Source organism: Coloeus monedula, assembly GCF_965178545.1.
Source record: "Coloeus monedula genome assembly, chromosome: 9".
In the NCBI taxonomy this organism is placed as follows: Eukaryota; Metazoa; Chordata; class Aves; order Passeriformes; family Corvidae; genus Coloeus; species Coloeus monedula.
Window position 1 is genome coordinate 22,421,965 of NC_138789.1, and position 16,962 is coordinate 22,438,926.

The 16,962-nt window shown below is 49.3% G+C and overlaps 1 protein-coding gene across 1 annotated transcript in view; it reads right to left on the reverse strand.

Moving 5' to 3' along the window:
* Nucleotides 1-6,760: 6,760 nt before the first annotated feature.
* EIF2B3 (eukaryotic translation initiation factor 2B subunit gamma) overlaps nt 6,761-16,962 on the reverse strand; it is a 98,712-nt gene continuing 88,510 nt past the window's right edge. Inside the window, exon 11 of the mRNA XM_082287074.1 lies at nt 6,761-6,974. Within this exon, the coding sequence (XP_082143200.1) occupies nt 6,922-6,974 (53 nt within the window). The 3' untranslated portion in view covers nt 6,761-6,921. The remainder of the gene's footprint in view (nt 6,975-16,962) is intronic.

Here is a 16,962-nt window from a genome sequence, read left to right on the forward strand (position 1 = left end):
TTGAGCGCGCAGCCCCCATCCTCGGCCGCGGCCGAGCCGCCGCATCGGGCGGTTTGGATGTATTTTTCTTGATCGCTGGCCAAGCACTCTCTCCTGCAAAGCAGCATGTTTCTCATTTTCTGTAGGTTTAACTCCAAATTAATTTGTAAGTGATCTAGGTTTCTTGTTCCCCGAAAGATACCTAATAGCGGCGGGAGAGCTCCTGCCAACCGAAACGTCTCAGCGGGGTAAAGGGAAAGCAGGAAAAAGAATCCCAGGAACTGTGACCCCTGGTGGGTATTTAACAAGGTGTCAGGGCAAGGGATTTTCGGAGCCAACTAAGTGGTTGTGACACCGGCCCCGTGGGTCGGGACGGGGTGTGGGGATGCTCCCGCCGCGGCAGAGTTTGCTGCTGCCAGGTCTCATCCTGATCCAAGCCTTGGGGGCAGCAGGAGCAGGGAGGGATGCTCAGTACTCCATTGCTTGCGCTGGCGGGGCGCTGCGAGAAAAGCTGGGGGAACAGGAGGTGTTTTGGGGATGGGGCGAGCCATCCACAGCACGAGCCGGTGGAGGTGCCCTCTCTGGGGGACCAAGGGAGCGCATTCATGCTGGACGAGGGCTGCGGAAGCGCTGGCGCCTGCAGGGACGCAGGGGAGGCCCCACAGGGTGGTGGTCCCCTGGGGCCGGTGGGTGGTGGGAGGGGGCCAGCGAGCCCGCCGGGCGCCCCTGCCGCATGGGAAGCGGGCACGGTTTAATTGGGCGGGCGGCCGCTCGGCGGGGCCGGCTGCTGGCAGGCGGACACAAGCTCTTTTGTCTCCACTCTCGCTCCCGGCACCGGCTGGGGCTGGCAGGGCCCGGAGCGGTGCAGCCACTGAGAGCCGAGCTCGCCACCGGGGCAAGCAGCCAAACCCACCCCGACTCCTCGGGCTGTCACAGGCCCTCGCTGCACGCGAGGAAGCGTCCAGGTGGCCAGCGAGGCTTCCTGGCTGATGAGGGGTTAGGAAATGTGTGGCAATCCCCAGCAAAGTGCCCTGCAGTCCTCCCCGTGTCCCCTTCTCGCCAGGAGACCAGGAACAGTCAAGACCCCTGCCCTCTCCACTGACTGGGCTCCGGAGCTGCATGGCCGGGGATCCTGGGGCAACAGGGGTGTGAAAGCACCCTGGCTTTTGCTCTCCAAGCTGGGATCTACAAGAGGATGCCAAGGAGGGATCTATAGTGACAGCAGCCACTACTTTTGGATCCTGGTTCCTCTTGCATCCCTCCCGTCCCTCAGCTCCATTCAGATCCTTTCCACGGAGTGGGGTCACCAGCCAGGGGCTGCGCCTCTCCTCCCTACCCCAGCACCCTCCAGGTACGGTGGCTCTCCAACCCCACGGGTGACCTCCATGAGGGTGGATGATGACAGGGCTGGAGAACAAGGGGCAGACCCCCACCATGTGCATTCTTCATCTGCCCAGTCTTCCAGGGACATTCCCAGGAGCCTCCTTTCCCAGAACTCTCTTGCTACAGGAAGAATAGGGGCTATGAAGACTGGAAAGGACATAACGGTGAGACCATCGAGGAGCGATCCCCAGGTGATGGGGTGGATGGTCTGGCCACCATCCAGTGCAGACTGGACTCCTCACAGAGCAGTCCCAGCCCCTTGCACAGAGGGAGCATGGCTGGGGCGGCCAGGTGCGTCATAGCCAGCTGTGGATCAGCGGTGGCTGCAAGCAGAGCACGGCCAAATCCCTTCTTCCCAGCATCTGGCACCAACCGCCCCCTTTGCAGAAAGGCCCAAGCAGGGGAAGATGTCACTGTTGCTCAGTGACCCTGTGAGGGCCTGGGTCCTTCCTGGCGCCACTGGAAATAGCTGGGTGACACGGCTGAGTTGCCAACCCAAAGAGCAGGCACCATCATCACCATGGTGAGCAACCTCTCATGGGTGGCACAAACTGGCCAGGTTTGCCTCCTCAATCTCTCAACCAATCACCAGGGGATTCATGGCTTTCCTTGCCTGGGAGGACAGCTGGATGCTTTGGGGAACCCTAGTGCTGGGGTGGAGATCAGAGGGAAGGGGCTGGGGGACCATTACCCACTGACCATCTCAAACACGCCCATCACCGCTGCCAGCATTGCCGGTTGGTTGCTCCTCTCCCAGCGCCGGCAGGCGGCTGCACCCCGGCCCCAGGCGCAGGTGTTCGTACTGGAGACCGCAGTCCTGGGGAACAGTGCTGCCTTCCCTGCCTGGGGCAACCCGCATCCTGCCACAGGGTTAAACTCCCCAAGGAAAGGAGGGAGGAAGATAGGAAAAACAATCACAAGAATTTGTTTCATGCTGCCTGGATCCCTCCCCGCACGCAGCAGTGTTTTTGGACGGCCGATTTATAATCAGCAGTGTGGAATGTTGTAAATTAAATATTTTTAAACAACTTTGCTCTCTCTCTGGTTAAACATTTCAGAGATCGCTCTTTCTTGTCTGTCTCTTGCTGGGTGGTCCCTCCATTCGCCCGTACATCTTCCTCAAACACAATTAACCATTTAGATGTTGCACAAAGGAATAGCTTATGCATACAACACCAGTCGCTCGCTGCTCCGGCGCTGGGGGAGGGAGGCAAATAAGAAGGCAGCTTCTTTTATTTTCTACTAAAAACAAAAACAAGAAAATCCCTTTTTCCTTCCCAAACTATCCCATTTTTCCTTGAATTGTAAAGGCACTGATCCAAGCTCATCAGCTGTCTTGGTCCTCAGTCCAACAATCCCCTTGTCGTCCCCCATCCCCTGAAATTCAACATTAGCATTTTAAAAGCCTAAAACATACAAATTTATTTAGACTCAAGCTCTCCCAAGCTCTTGCCTTCCATATTTATATACACACGTATTTTAACGTATATAAAATGTCTGTCTATAGGACCTGGAAGGAAGTTCCCGTCTGCCGGCCCGTCTGGGAGGCACAGGCGCGGCTGTGGACCTTGGCTCCTGGGAGATGGAGTGAAAACGACAGGATCCAGAAATCAGCCTCCTGGCTGAGAGGGAGCAAGCCTCGGTGGGCAGGCTGCTGCAGAAGTCCTAGGGGTGCTGGGCGCTGGTGAGAGAATCTCCACATCCCCAAATTAACTCTGCAGGTTGCCAGGTTGCCAGTGAGAAGGGCCCTGTGCTCTGCTCTCCCCCACGGCACTGGGATGGGCTGGGGCACAGTGAGCAGCCTGCAATGCCAAAGGCCCCAGCCCCAGTTGCCCGCAGCAATAATCAGTTTTAAAACAGGTGACCAAAGGGCACAGGAGTGGCTGTGTGTGTCGGGAGGGCGGCACTGCAGTGTCCCGGGGCTGGATTACACCACACACTGTGCAACGTGCGTCTGTCACACCACTGCTGCCGGCACAGGCGGCTCCTCTGTGAGCCCCACGTGCGGCTTGATCTCACTCTGCCCCTTGCAAGACATTGGCCAGGGACCACAGCAGCCACTACTGGCCCTCACTGGGGACTCGGGCCAGCGTGAAGGCAGTAAGGCATCTCTGGAAAACAATGGTGCTCCAGACCTGTGCGGTTTTAATAGGAAAATTCTTGTCTCTGGACCAGAAAAGTCCAAAGGATGGGCAGGGGCATGGTGAAAAACACTCCTTCCAGGCAGCCAGAGGAAGGACAGTGGGGTGCAGAAACCAGCAAGGAGAAGAAGCATGGCTCTGCACAATCAGCCTTGGAGACTGAAGGCAGTAAAAGACTGCAGAGTCCTTGTGATCCCAACCCTAAGAGGTTCAGGAGAGTCCTATTGCTAGGGCTGCACACACAGTGTCAGCTGGATAGGTGATGGGGGAGTCAGACCTATGTATCTGAGACCATATGACTGCTCAGGCTCTGCTCTCCCCTTGCTGCCCACAAGCCAAAAAATCGTCCTAAAGTCAAGATCAGAGCTGGGTGCAAAGGTTTTGTGTCCATTTGAACACCATGGGGGTGGGAAGCCCACCATCCCTGGGAATGGCTGTTTGTCTTCGCCTCACGTGGCTCTGCTCCAGGGCTGCCAGGAAGATGGGAGCCATCCGCTTTGGTTTGACTGCAGAAGGGATCAGATGAGCTGCTGCTTCCTGAGAGATCCCAACAGTCACCTACAAAAGCAAACGTGAACGGCTGAGGGAGGCAAGCCACAGCTCTGGGTGTCTGCAACTGCCCAACAAGTGCTCTTCCCAATTCTGTGTCATACAAATGGGCTTGGCTGCAAAAATCCTGGCAAGGACCTGGCTGCAGAGCTGCTACCGGTTGCACCCAGCTCTCATGGGAGATAGGATGATGGGGCAGAGCTTCAGGTGCCCTGGTTGTGGTGTGCCAGGGGGCAGGACCCACAGGAAGGAATGTTGCCAGGTGTGCACACACTGCTCTGCACCCACACCAACCCTGCTGCCCTGGTCACAGGAAAAACCTTTTGGGAGCAGCTGGCAAGACACTGCTCAGGGAAAACCATGAGCCAGAGGTCCTGCTGGCCATCATGGCAAACCTCTGTTTTACCCCACACAGATTCAGCACATGACAAGCCACTGCAAGAACCTTTTCACAGCAACCCTGGAAGTACATCTGCCAAGGAAGTGTTCAGGACAAGTCTGTCCAGAAAGAGCCAGTAACTACAGAGCTACTTTAAGGAAAGTGTTGCCTATAAAGCACCACTTTGATGCCAATAACACCATGATGGGCACAGGCTGTAATGCTCAGCTGCCTGGGAGTGACAGAGCAACTTATTTGTGTCTGAGAGGTGCCCCATTCCTCAAAGCTGGTGAGCAGCCTGTACCAGTAACACTTTCCAGAAGGTCTCTGTGACCTGGGACCAAACAGTCACGTCCTGGGAACAGAACTTCATGTCCTCAGTCGCCTCTCCAATTTTCTCAATGACTGTAATATCACTCGGTTTGTGAAGTTGCCTGACCCAACCCATCACATGCTCACCTGATGATGACACCAGCGTGGAGGCCAGGTTAGATGAGGAAGGGTTAACCTCCCAGTGCCCGCCTTGGGATTCCTGAAGGCCCTATTATCCCGAACTATTTTTCATAATTACCGCCACACACGTAGACTACATCAAGAGTGAATCTTCACTTTGATAATTTGTGCTGTGAAATCTCTCTTTGGGATCTACTTTTATCTCACACCAAACACCTGCAGGTCGTAAAAGGCAAAAAGGAAAAGAAAATGCCTCAAATCCCGGCCAGGTTTTCAAGTGTCAGAGAACACTAAATTAATGCTAAATTCTAACCGACACAGTAAAGAGCCCCTCACCCTCTTCTTAAATTAGCTAAACAAAAGGACGGAGACTTTAGCATATAATTAAGGCACAAGGAGGTAAAGCTGTAGCTGCTAAACAAGGCGATGCGGACTTTTCAGAAGTTAAGATGTATCCTAAAAAGAGAGGGGGAGAAGGCTTTGTGTTTAAGCAAAAGGACTGTGAGTCAAAGTCCCTGCAAACCTCTCTTGGCTTTGCCAGCCTTCTGGTAAAATGCAAAGCCAGGTAATTACACTCCACTCTGCTTCTGTCTCTACACACCCAAAATGGAGCCTCTCTCCCTTGCCGCACACAGAGACAAGAACTCTCTTTAATTAACCTTTGTAAAGCCTCTGCGATCCTTGGATGAAAAAGGCTTCGTACCTTAGGAACATGTTTGCGCACATACGGGAGGCAAAACCTCCAGCACGAAGCTGGAGCTGGATTGCAGCACATTTCTTCTCTGCAGCTTGTCACAGGCCTTGAAGCTCATCCTTACCCATAGTTTCCATTCCAACCCGGTCCTTTAGAGGAAGGATTTTGTTTATGAAACTCAGAGAATGTCTGGATTATAATCTCACTCCTGTCAAATTAACTAGGAAACGGTAACTCTCCTCAGGGGTCACTGATGCCCATGAAGCACACATTTAACATTTATCACTCCAGTTAATGAAATACCATCACTGCCAGTTGCTGTAAGCACCTCTGGATGTCAAACTGCCAGGGGCAGATAAATGCCCTGTTCAATCCTACTACATTCTAATAAACAGCTTTTAGGTAGGAACTTGTGTCCAATTTATAAACATTAAAGCACAGCTTGTGTTTCAATCCCATCCAGGTGCTTTACAATCCTGGCACAGGCCCTGACCACAAGGCTGTGCGTTTCACATTAACACACGCAACTCATCTCAGAGACATAGGTACAGTCATCCACAGATCATCCAAGTGTGGGGAGGGACCTCTTGTCTGGGATTGGGAACAGTGGACTGACAGGAAGAACCACCAAAATAAGGCAGGGAGTACCCACTGCTTACAACCCACGCCTCCTTCATGCTCCACCAGCCCTCACATACTTGCTCTCGGGCAAGATTTCAAAGTATCAGACCAAACTCAGCCCTGATGGAAATGGGTGCCAAACTCCTCGACTGCATTACAGAGGAGAAGAGGCACAGATTAAACACTTCTGTGCTGTGGGGCAGCATCACGAGTGACAGCAAGGAGGAGGAGGAGGCTGGCAAAGCTGCCAGGCTGCAAAGAGCAGCCGGCACCGCTGCTGTTCTCGCCGTCCGCCTGCTGCGTTGATGAGATGCACAAGCAGCATCCCGAGCAGTTTCTCCCAGGCTCAGGGACGGTGGTGCAGGACTGCAAGGACGTGGTTTACACTGCAGGGAGGGCGGCTAAGTCATTCTTTGGAGTGGGCACAGTCTGTGTGGTCCCCGCTCTCCCTTCTGCTGGAAAAGTACAGTGCGTTGGCCGGGCGCGCAGGAACAGATATAACCCGGTACAAACCCGCGCGCATCCCAATGAGGGGGGAGGGGCTGATGGACACTCTGCTCTGCAAATACTTCTTTATTAAGACATAAATATAAAGCCGAACAGGAAAGGAGCAATGACAGGGTAAACCATGCCAGTACTGATCTGTACGGATGATCTTACGATGCTTGAACATCTGGTTCTGCTGCTGGCTTCCATAAAATCATCTTTAAAACCTACTCGGGTTATATCTCCATCAGCTGTTCGGTGCCCACAATGACTTCATTAACATGTTTGGCTGAAAAGATAGAGGGAGAAAAAGAAGAGCAATTGAGTTTTGCAGCAGAGCTTCAGACCTTGCATTTTTCAAATCTGCAACTTTAAAACAAATGAGAAAAGCAGATTCTGGGGAACTCCAACAGAGATTTGCTGGACTCCAGCATCTCTCCGACAGTATCCCACACACATGGTGAAAGCCTAAACAACTGACTAAACATCAGGAGATTTCACTAATGAGAGTTTTCACATGTATGTGTCACTAATAAACAAGAGAGGCCTTACGGAAGTCACAGCTGCTACTGACAGGTGTACACCTAGGTCAAGGCAAGGAACCATCAACATCCTAAATGGAGATAGGACATAAAATTAAAGATCATTAATCCACCCTGGCCCTAAAGAGCACTGTCTGCCTCAAACTGCTTGGAGGCTGGGGACGAGAGGGGCTGCTAAGCATCAGGGGGCCATCACCAAAGCAGTGTGAGATCCTCTCAGCAATCTCAACTCAGCCCTGGCAGCTTAAAAACAAGAGCTTTTTTGTGTTTTGTTTTTTGCCTTTTTTTTTTTTAATTTAAACCTGACCCTCCTGTGCAGCAAATTTGTTGGAGGGGCAATTTCTGCAAGGTCACTCCTTTGCCTGTTCCCAGGAGCTTTGCACAGCCCCAGTGGACACATTAATGTGCCAGTCCCTGCCCCAGTACTGTTAATGCACTGTACTGAAAGAGCCTCCCCTTTAAAATGCAAAAGCAGCTTGTCAGGGAAGGACTGCAAATAAGGGATCTAAAGCCAAAATAATAAAAACACGCAACTGAAAGCCCAGTGCCTAAAAAACCCAAGCATGTGGCCTAAGAGCATGACACAAAGCTGGTGTGCTCAAAGTGGGTGTCCTCAGGGTACTGTGGGGGAGGTGGTGAATCTAAACTGCACTCCAGGAGCTGGACACCTATTCAGGTGGAGCTCACGTGGTGTGTCCTGTGCCCCTAGGCTATTCATCTTACCTCCTGCAATTAGGAATAATAATTGGCTCTGGAGCCTGGGATAAAGTGTCAAGGCCTGTGAGGTGCTGGGATACACCAATGGAGGCTCTGGTGTCTCTCACACCTTACACAGCAGTGGGGGTGGATAGCCAAGGATGATGAAAATGATGAGTTGTGTTTTATTTACTCACCTAAAACTCCTCCCCTCAGGGGAGTGGATCTTACAAGACTGTTGCAAAACAACAAATATGCCACCTTTAGCTAAATGAAGAAATCCCTGGCAATCCCCAAAGTGGCCAGGCCAACATGATGCTTCTCTTGGTTTAAAATTCAAGATGCAACCTTTGTACCATGCAAACCATTGCTCCAGTAAAGTAAAATTGATAAAATTCTGCTCTATAAACTTCAAGGAGTTTTGGACTGTGGCAAGATAATTTTTCAGTACAAACTCAACCCCATAATCATATGGATCATATGCAGTCTCCTCAGCCTGAAGGACTTTAAGAATGGGTGAGCCACACCACTTCCTTTCAGAGACCCTTCGTGAAGGTTAAAATAAGGAGATCAAGGGGCTGCTTCTCACCTGCAGCATCAGATTGAGACATTTAGCTCTTTGCTCAAGGTATTTATCATCAACTGATAATTAATCCTGGAGCCTCACACTAACATCCTGGAGCTCAATCTCCAGCACTTTGGGCAGGATGAGCAGAGGTGGATGCAGTGCTCAGGAAAATGAGGGGCTGACTGTACAAGTGCCAGGTGCAAGCATGATGTAGGTAGCACCACACAACTTCTCCAGCACAGCTCTTGCCAATAGCCCCAAGTCCAGCCTTCAGCGCCTCTCTCCTCCCGTCCTGGACCCCACACAGCTTTGCCAAGGTACCTCAAATCCAACCTGCAGCATTTCTTGCTATAACATTCCTCACCCCCAACAACTTTCCCAATATATCTCAAACAGGCCCTGTAGCAACTCCTGTGACTCCATTCCTGAACCTCCTCCAAGCAGACTTACCTATCACGTTGATTTCTATGATGTGAATAAGACCCTGGCTACCATCCAGTGAGAGTAATTACATTATGCCTCTGCAGATTAAACATGCCTTCATCTAGGCTTATAGAGAGCCATGTCAATTTATGGTTCTATATATAGGTTATCTATAGCAATATTTTTTAATAAGGAACTTCTTGCTTCATTTCAGACAGCATCCTCCATGGTCCTAAATGTGCAGAGCTGGGATGGGTCCTATCACATACCTTGCTGCAGAGGTGGTACCAACTATTTGTATTTTGCACTGACGTGCTTGCAGCAGCCTTATGGTATCTTGTATTTTACACCTGATGAGTTCAAAATGCTTTTTGAGAATTGGTGAGTAAGAACATTCCTGTTTTACAGATGGGGAAACCAAGGCAGCAGTGAGTTTAGGGAGCTTAAGCAGCCAAAGCCACATGGGAAATTGGAGCCTACATTCCCTCATCTCTCATCCCTCTGCCTGTTTCATCTCCTCCTTGATCCCTGTGGCCCAGATTCCACAAAGCAGGCACACATGGTATGTCACTGCTACCTCAGACTCACATGAAATCACCAAATTCATTTCTTCTTGTAAAGGCTTAAAGAAAACACATGAATCTGCCTGTCTAAAATCCGTGAGGAAGTTTTCAGGCGATAAAGGGAATGGTTTTGCTAGAAACAAAGCCCCATTCCGCACCCTGAGGGGATGCGATAGGCAGATAAGGATTCACCCTGCTTCCCTCTTCCATTCCCAAAGCCCTCCTTGTGGAGCGAAGGGAATTCAGACGCCAGTGTGTGTGCCAGAGAGCTGAGCTGTGGATAGCGTTTCATTATCAGACGTAGCTGCCAGTTGCCAGTGGCTCTGGCTGGTACCAGCAAGCTCAGTTCCTGCAGAAACTCTGCCTGAAACTCTGGGGGAGGAGGGAGAAGTACCTCACATGCTTTGCTGTTCAGCTCCCTTTCTCCTTCCCCAGCTCCCCATTAGGGATTTCTTACCAGGCTGCCTTTTATCTGACACTGGCAGGGTTACAGATGCATTCAGCCCACAGAGAAAGAAGAGGGATTAGAGAAAGGACTTTGAGAAAGCCTTAAGAGTTGGACTCTTCAACCTTAAATCATGTTCAACTAGATCTTCTCAGATTGGGAGCATCTGGTGCTAAGCAAATCCAGAGCTGATCAACACATTCAACCTCCTGATTAGCACTTTGCTTCAACTTGCTGACGCAGCCCAGCCTGAAGTCAGCCTGGGTGCTTGAACCGAGTGTCCACGGAGACTTTACTGAGTGTAAATCAAAAACCTGTCACTCGTTATATATGTGTTCCTGCTTGGGAAGACATTTGTTTACACATACTGTACACTAGCCCCTTAAAAACATACGCACAAGGCGAGCTAGAGAGCAGAGCAGCTTTTGGTGCTTGGCTAAAAACAAATTGTAATGCAAATAAACAGAGGGGCGGAAATGACTGCGCAGCCCAGCACAAACCCCACCAGCAGGCTGGGGGCCGGGGACCCAGCGCTCCCCAGCCTTCCTGGCAGGTTCCTGCCAAGCCGCTCACAGAAAGGGGATGCCGGAGCATTCCTTTAAAAGCCATGTGAAAGCATCTCCTTGTTGTTTGCTCAATTAGCCCCAGACAGATTGCTGCTGCTGCTGCTGGTGGCAACGCTGGGTTGTAAAGGAGGAGGGGAAGGAGGGGAAAGGGAGGAAAAAAAAAGAGAGAGAAAAAAAAGGGTTAGGGCCTAGGCCCAGGACCACCACGAAGTTTCAGCCCTCAGGGGCTCCAGAAAACGTTCAGTTTACTCACTCAATTACATACACTGTTTTATAAACCCTTTAAAATAAAATAGAAAACAGTCCCTGGCACAGAATTACTGCTCTATTATACAGCAGTGATGAAAGCCACTGCTGTGTATTTGCTCTCTTTAAAGCAAGAGATAGTTTAACTTAAAAAACTAGGCGTGGGGGAGGGGTGGCTGCAGAAACGCATGCACGAAAACACGCTGTGGGTGGTTCCCACCACATTCACCCAGGACAGAAAGGATCAGAGAGTGGGAGAGAAGAGCAACTTGTCTCTGCAGTGATGGTTGGCTCTGGAAAAGCAGCCAGGTTAGCGGGGGGAGAGGAACTAAAGGGGCTTAAGGGGATGGGAAGCAGCTGAAGCTTGACTTTGGGAGGCTGGAGGGTGTTTTAAATTACATGTACAGATAAAGAAGGGAAGCAGGTGATGGGGGCTGATTTGTTTGTGTTTACAGAGCAGTGGGACTTTCCAGTTAAGGCCTGTTCTCTCCTCAGCCAAGCTTTACTTACATGATTGCTGGAGACCAGGGCGACCACACTGTGGCCCCTAAGGCCAGGAGCATCTCAAAATTTCTCCGAGGTGCCAGGTCAGCCCTGCTGTGCAGCCATCAGCTGAGCCCATGGGTCGCCAGCAACGATGCTCCCCATGAGCTGAGTGCTCCAGCTGCTCCCAGGGTGGGATGTACGGCTCATCCAGGGGGCTGGTGGTAGCTTCAGGCAGATCAGCTCTGGTCCACAGCTGGGGCCTTCAGCCCACAGAACAGGCAGGCAGTAGAGATCTTACTTCTGCCTTCTGTCCAACAATCACCAGTTCTCAGTGCTGGTGGCCCCATGGTTCAGCTGAGGATTTTTTCGCAGTTCAAGCAGAATTAATCCCTTTGCTTTCAAACCCTTCTGAGAACTAGATGTGTCTTGAGAGTGTAAAGGTAACAGTGAACTCAGTGTCCAATGAGAGATGACTTTACTGTGGCTTGGAGCAGATAGATTGAGGGAGTGAAGGAACAGGAGAGAGATGTATGGGAAAGTGATCAGTCAGGATCTTAGAAGAAAGGTTAGCAAAGGGAAAAGGAGACCCAGAGCTCGGGATGTGCCTAATATAGCAAGCTCCTGGGGGAGGGGGACATGCTTGAAGTCCTTGTATTGGGAGGGAGTCCTAGCAAAGTGTGTGAGAAGGGATTGGACTATATCCATTAGGGTGCTCCCATGGGCTATCACTACCTCATAGCAAGTGCAAGCAGGGATCTCAAAACAAGTCTGACTGTCCACATCTTAACTCCCTGATATGATGGCAGAGGTGCCATATTTGCCTGCAGCACCGGACACAGATCCTTTTCCTTTCTCAGCATCCATTGGGGTGTTCTTCCTGGCTCTTTCATGTGGCTGAGCTCTAGCAGAGCAGAAGTGGTTATTTTCTCTGCGTGGAGCATGTAAAAATATTTCCACAAGGTTATGAACTGCTGCCTTATGGGTAGACTTCACAATCAGCATGCTGCGAATGTGGCAGCACATTTAACCTGCTCACTCAGGAAGCCTTAACTTGCCTGGCTGGGAATGACAGTGTGCACAAGTGTGACAGTCCCCAATGGCAGACAGGAGGACAAAGCATCGCTGGATGGATATTCTAGGGAAGTTTTATGCCACTGCTAAGGCCAGAACTCATAAACCATTTTTATACAACTTGGAAAGGAGGCTTATTAGGATTAGCTAGCAATGTAGTCACTGCACAGTCTCTGAAACAAAAATGTCAACTATTTAAGAGATGCCTGTTTTAACTGCCAACAATATCTTTGTCATGGACACTCAGTAGTTAAACTACTTTAGGGAGAAATCTTATAGATCTCTCAGTTTTGCTATTAATTCACACCATTCCTACATCACCTCCAGCTCATTTTGCACCCCTGTGCACAATATACATGTGTGCACTGTTTAGTCTGTGTCTGTTCTTCGTGAGCTTTCATAACTCCCATCTGCACAGCAGCATGCCTTCTGATCCCGACCCTGTGTCGTGCTAAGTGTTTTCAGTTCCTGAAGACTGCACCAGGAGGTACTCAGCATCTTGCAAGAGCAGATGCTCGCCCCTACTTGAATGCAGTGAGAACATCAGAAAGTCTCTCGATTCCTTTCTGTCCCTATCCTGCTAAATCTTGGCTCATGTGAAGCCTCCTCACAAGCAGGGACCCATTCACATGTGGAGGTTTCATAAAACATACCTGCCTTCAGAGGATGACATTAGAGAAAAATGTGTTCTTTGGCCCTCATTAAAATAAAACAATCTAATTCTGTTTCATTGAGAAGTCCTAGGACTCCAAGCTTGGAACAGGACTTGGAAAATGATTGGAAATGGGAGCCAGTCCTTACTGGATATGTGCCTTTTTCTCTTCTTGTGAGAAACCACACAGTTTTTGCTATGTGATAAGCCTTTGAAAAAAATCTCAAGTTTGCACGTGTTCTCAGGAGGGCAGCAAAAAACTCCAGAGACTATCTGCAGTGAGCACTCTTGACCATGGAAGTGCAGGAGGAAGGCAGGGCTTCCTCCAAGCTGTATGGACCAGTGGAGCACTCCCCTCCTGTGCCCAGTATGAGCCTGCCTTGGCATGACAGAAGGGGATGCAGTCCAAATGAAAGCAGTCAGGGAATGATTGCCAGATGAAAAATGGAGCATGGGACTGTTGGGCAAGGGGACTGGAAATAGCAGCTATGGTCAGACCAGAAGAGGTGTCAGGTGGGTGTCTGGGAATAACCGAGTAAGAGAGAAAAACAAAAGTCTCTTTGGGAGAAAGACTAGGAGGAAAACTAAAGAGAAGGCAAGAATTGGGATGAGCCTGGTGCAGGGACAGAGCCACAGTGGAGAGCTGTGAAGCAGGAGTCAAGATCAGGTAGGACATAGATCTAGCTGGAGCCCCATGGCTGATGCTGGAAATAAATATGCAAATAAAACATCCCTGCCCCAACGACAACAGAGATGAAAGCAAGGGATAAGGTGGTGAATTTTGTATCAGTTTTGCTAGTTCTATACATTGTATGAGTGTTTACTGTCTCTGTTCCCGGTGTTGCTTTGAAGAAAGGTTAGGCCGCTTTACCTTGAAGAAGGGTTAGGCTGCTTTACCATATACGCCTGTTCCTGGCTAACTTATGCCAGATGTATAATGTTCTCCCTGCTGAATCTGGCTGAGAGACTCCTTTTGGAGCTGTACTTAGTGACTTCAGGCTCATCTGACTCCTTGACTGCCCCATCACCAGCACTCCCTCTCTCTAGTCCTACTTCACTGAGCACATGCTGCTTTTGAGCTCCTCTTTAAAAGCAGGTTTATCAAAAAGGCTGCAGTATAATCCTAATAACTGTCTTCAAAACAGTGATTGAATGCTCTGTGCAATTATGTTCTTTCAGAATGCTGTCTGCCATTTCCTACCCCTCTAATAATTAGTGCCTTTTTCTTAGGTACCAACATGTTTTTCAAACTGCTACCTGGTGAGGTAGCTTTCACAAAGCCCATCTGTTAATTCTCTGCTAGCAAATTCCTTAATATATCAAAGAGGAAGGAAAGTGGATGCTTCCAAGGCATGGTAATAAAAGCAGTAGGAGAATAGTAGGGCTCTCAGGAGGCATGGCTTGCAAATCCAGCAGTTAAATAAAACACCATACCTTGACTTCAACAGAGACATTTAAAAATACCGTCTCTAGCCAGTGCTGTGACAGGGCTGAAGTCAGTGCAGGACTGGGACAACATTGCTGACAGTCACCTGCACTCCTGTGTCTCCAATTTTCTTTTTAGTTTGAAAGTACCAGGTTGCCTCTGATCTATCCCACTAACCAGTGTTGGAGTATTCCCTCCATTTAGGTGTCCAGAGATTTGCCAAGCCCATTATTAAGTGATGAGGTCTCCCACCACGTCCCCAGGGAGATTATACCACAGCCTACCAGACCACATCGTTAAGAAAATGCTCCAGATAGCCAACCTAAATTGTGTTTAATTCAACCCCATTACTCCCAGCTGTACCATTTGGACCACCCTAAATATGTCCATATTATTCTGCAGAAGGAGAAGGATGAGAGCTGGTTTAAGTTAAGTTTGCCTGTCATTTGTGGTAACTGTTCTCCTGCCATCCCCCTTGCATGGGACTGGAATTCATTTCATGAAAGGAGGTCAGTGCACCACTGGCTCAAAGAGTTCTTGTACCCTGAGCTGCCTGGGCAGCGTGGCCAAGACTCATATGGTAGAGCAGGGAGCACACAGCCAGTTCTGCAGCAAAGTCAACTGTTAGATCTGCTTGGGGCTGTGTAGGATGATTCAGGGATATTTCTACCTTTGATGAATCCTGGCTGATGCTCTGGAATAAGGGACTGCTGTATTTTTATTTTTAAAATGTTCCTGGGAAGGTGTATGCAGTTTTGCTGAGGAGGTTTCTACTCCCAGAAACTGGAGTATGTAACTCCCAGACTAGGGTCAGCAGCCAGCATAAGCTACTGCTTATGTCTGCTGAAGGGTGATCAGCTTGCAAGAAAAGGTGGCTCCTACCCAAGAGAACTAGGTTTTTTCTTAACCTGGCCACGGAAGCTCGAGTTTGAAGAAGGAAAAGTTACCAAACAGAAAAATACAGCCAAAGTCTTGATGAAAGGGGCAATATGGAAACAGACTTACAGGGCCACACCAAAAGCTTGGCACAAGGTACAGGAAGTCTTGGGCAGGGGAAAGAAAGTCATGGCATGCTTTCACAGCGAAAAAGAGAAGACCCGGTTTACTACGGGACCAGTCAAGGTCAGAAGAGACATGCTGGGCTGGAAAGACTCAACAGTGCAGGAAATAAGTCATGAACTTCACAGACAGATCCCAGACCACCGAGGCAAACCTGACCCCCAGCCCAAAGAAATTCTAGAATGGTTAGGAAACTGAGGCAGGAAAATGAACTGAGGCTTTATTATTTTTTCTTGCTCAGCATAATGGTGTATTTATAATCATATGAATGTGTCTCTGCTAACGTCAATCATACATTTCTAAACAGTTTAACTAGAGGGCCCCCAGCCTCTAGTTAACCCAAGGAGTGGGTTTAAGCTTTGGGGAGGGGAGCAGTAGACTCTCAAGAATAGGCAAATGAACCACTGGTACAGCTCTGTTACTCTCACTGCAAATACATCTACAGACCCTGAAAAATATTCAGGCAAGGATGACAAGGACAACCAAGAAGAAAGACCAGTTTTCATACTATGATCAACCATACTGGGTTCTGCACCCTGGAAGATGCTTCTGAAGCAGTTGTGAGCAAGGTCAAAGGGTGATATTTTTGTTTGGTATCATCTACTAAAGAAATCAAATACACTCCTGTTTCCTAAAATATTAGCTAAATCTACAGTCCATGTCCTCATAGTTCACACTGCAGGTTAACAACCAAACATGACCTGATTCATCTCTCCTGGTGATTCATGCAGATGTGTAGATGTGGCACTTGGAGACATGGTTTAATGGTAGACTTGGCAGCATTACGTTTATGGTTGGACTTGATGATATGAAAAGGACTTTTCCAACCTAAATGATTCTGTGATAGGGGGCAATGAACCCCACAAGGGACACCGATTCAGACTGATGTGATGGGCAAAGCTATGAGTAGACACAGTCACACAGAGACCGAGACCACAGAGAACTCACTGTGTTACCTACAGTATCAGAGACTTGAAACTGCAAGATCAATACTTTGTTTTCATAAGTCCTTTTTACTTTTAGTTTCAACTCAAAGGAAAATTTGTCATATGCAAAGCTGACAATAGGTTACACTCTACCACATTAAGTTCAAACTCTGCTCCGTATCAAGACACTTAGAACTGGGAATCCACCCACAAAGACAAAGCAAGCAAATAAATCCTGATCTGACTAAATAACTTCACATGGAGCCTGCAAAGGAACTCACTTTTGTCCTCAGTCTACACACTGGAGCAGGGACCTGCCAAACCCCAACCATAAATATTCATTAAAAAGCCTCTGCTTGGGATGCAGTCACTGAAACAGCCATTTCCTGCCCATTATCTCTTAGGGCAGGAAATCAACAGTTCCACTCATGCGGTTACCACCGAGCCCTCACCACGCGCACTCCCACTGGATGGCTGAACTTTGTATAAATGAGGGCCACGTAGTTGTATCCTTTCTGAAGCCCCAAAATAGCACTTCATGGCAGTAAAGCAGATCTCAATGTAGCTGCCCTTGTATTTCATACTGAGCAGAGCAGCTCCCAATATGA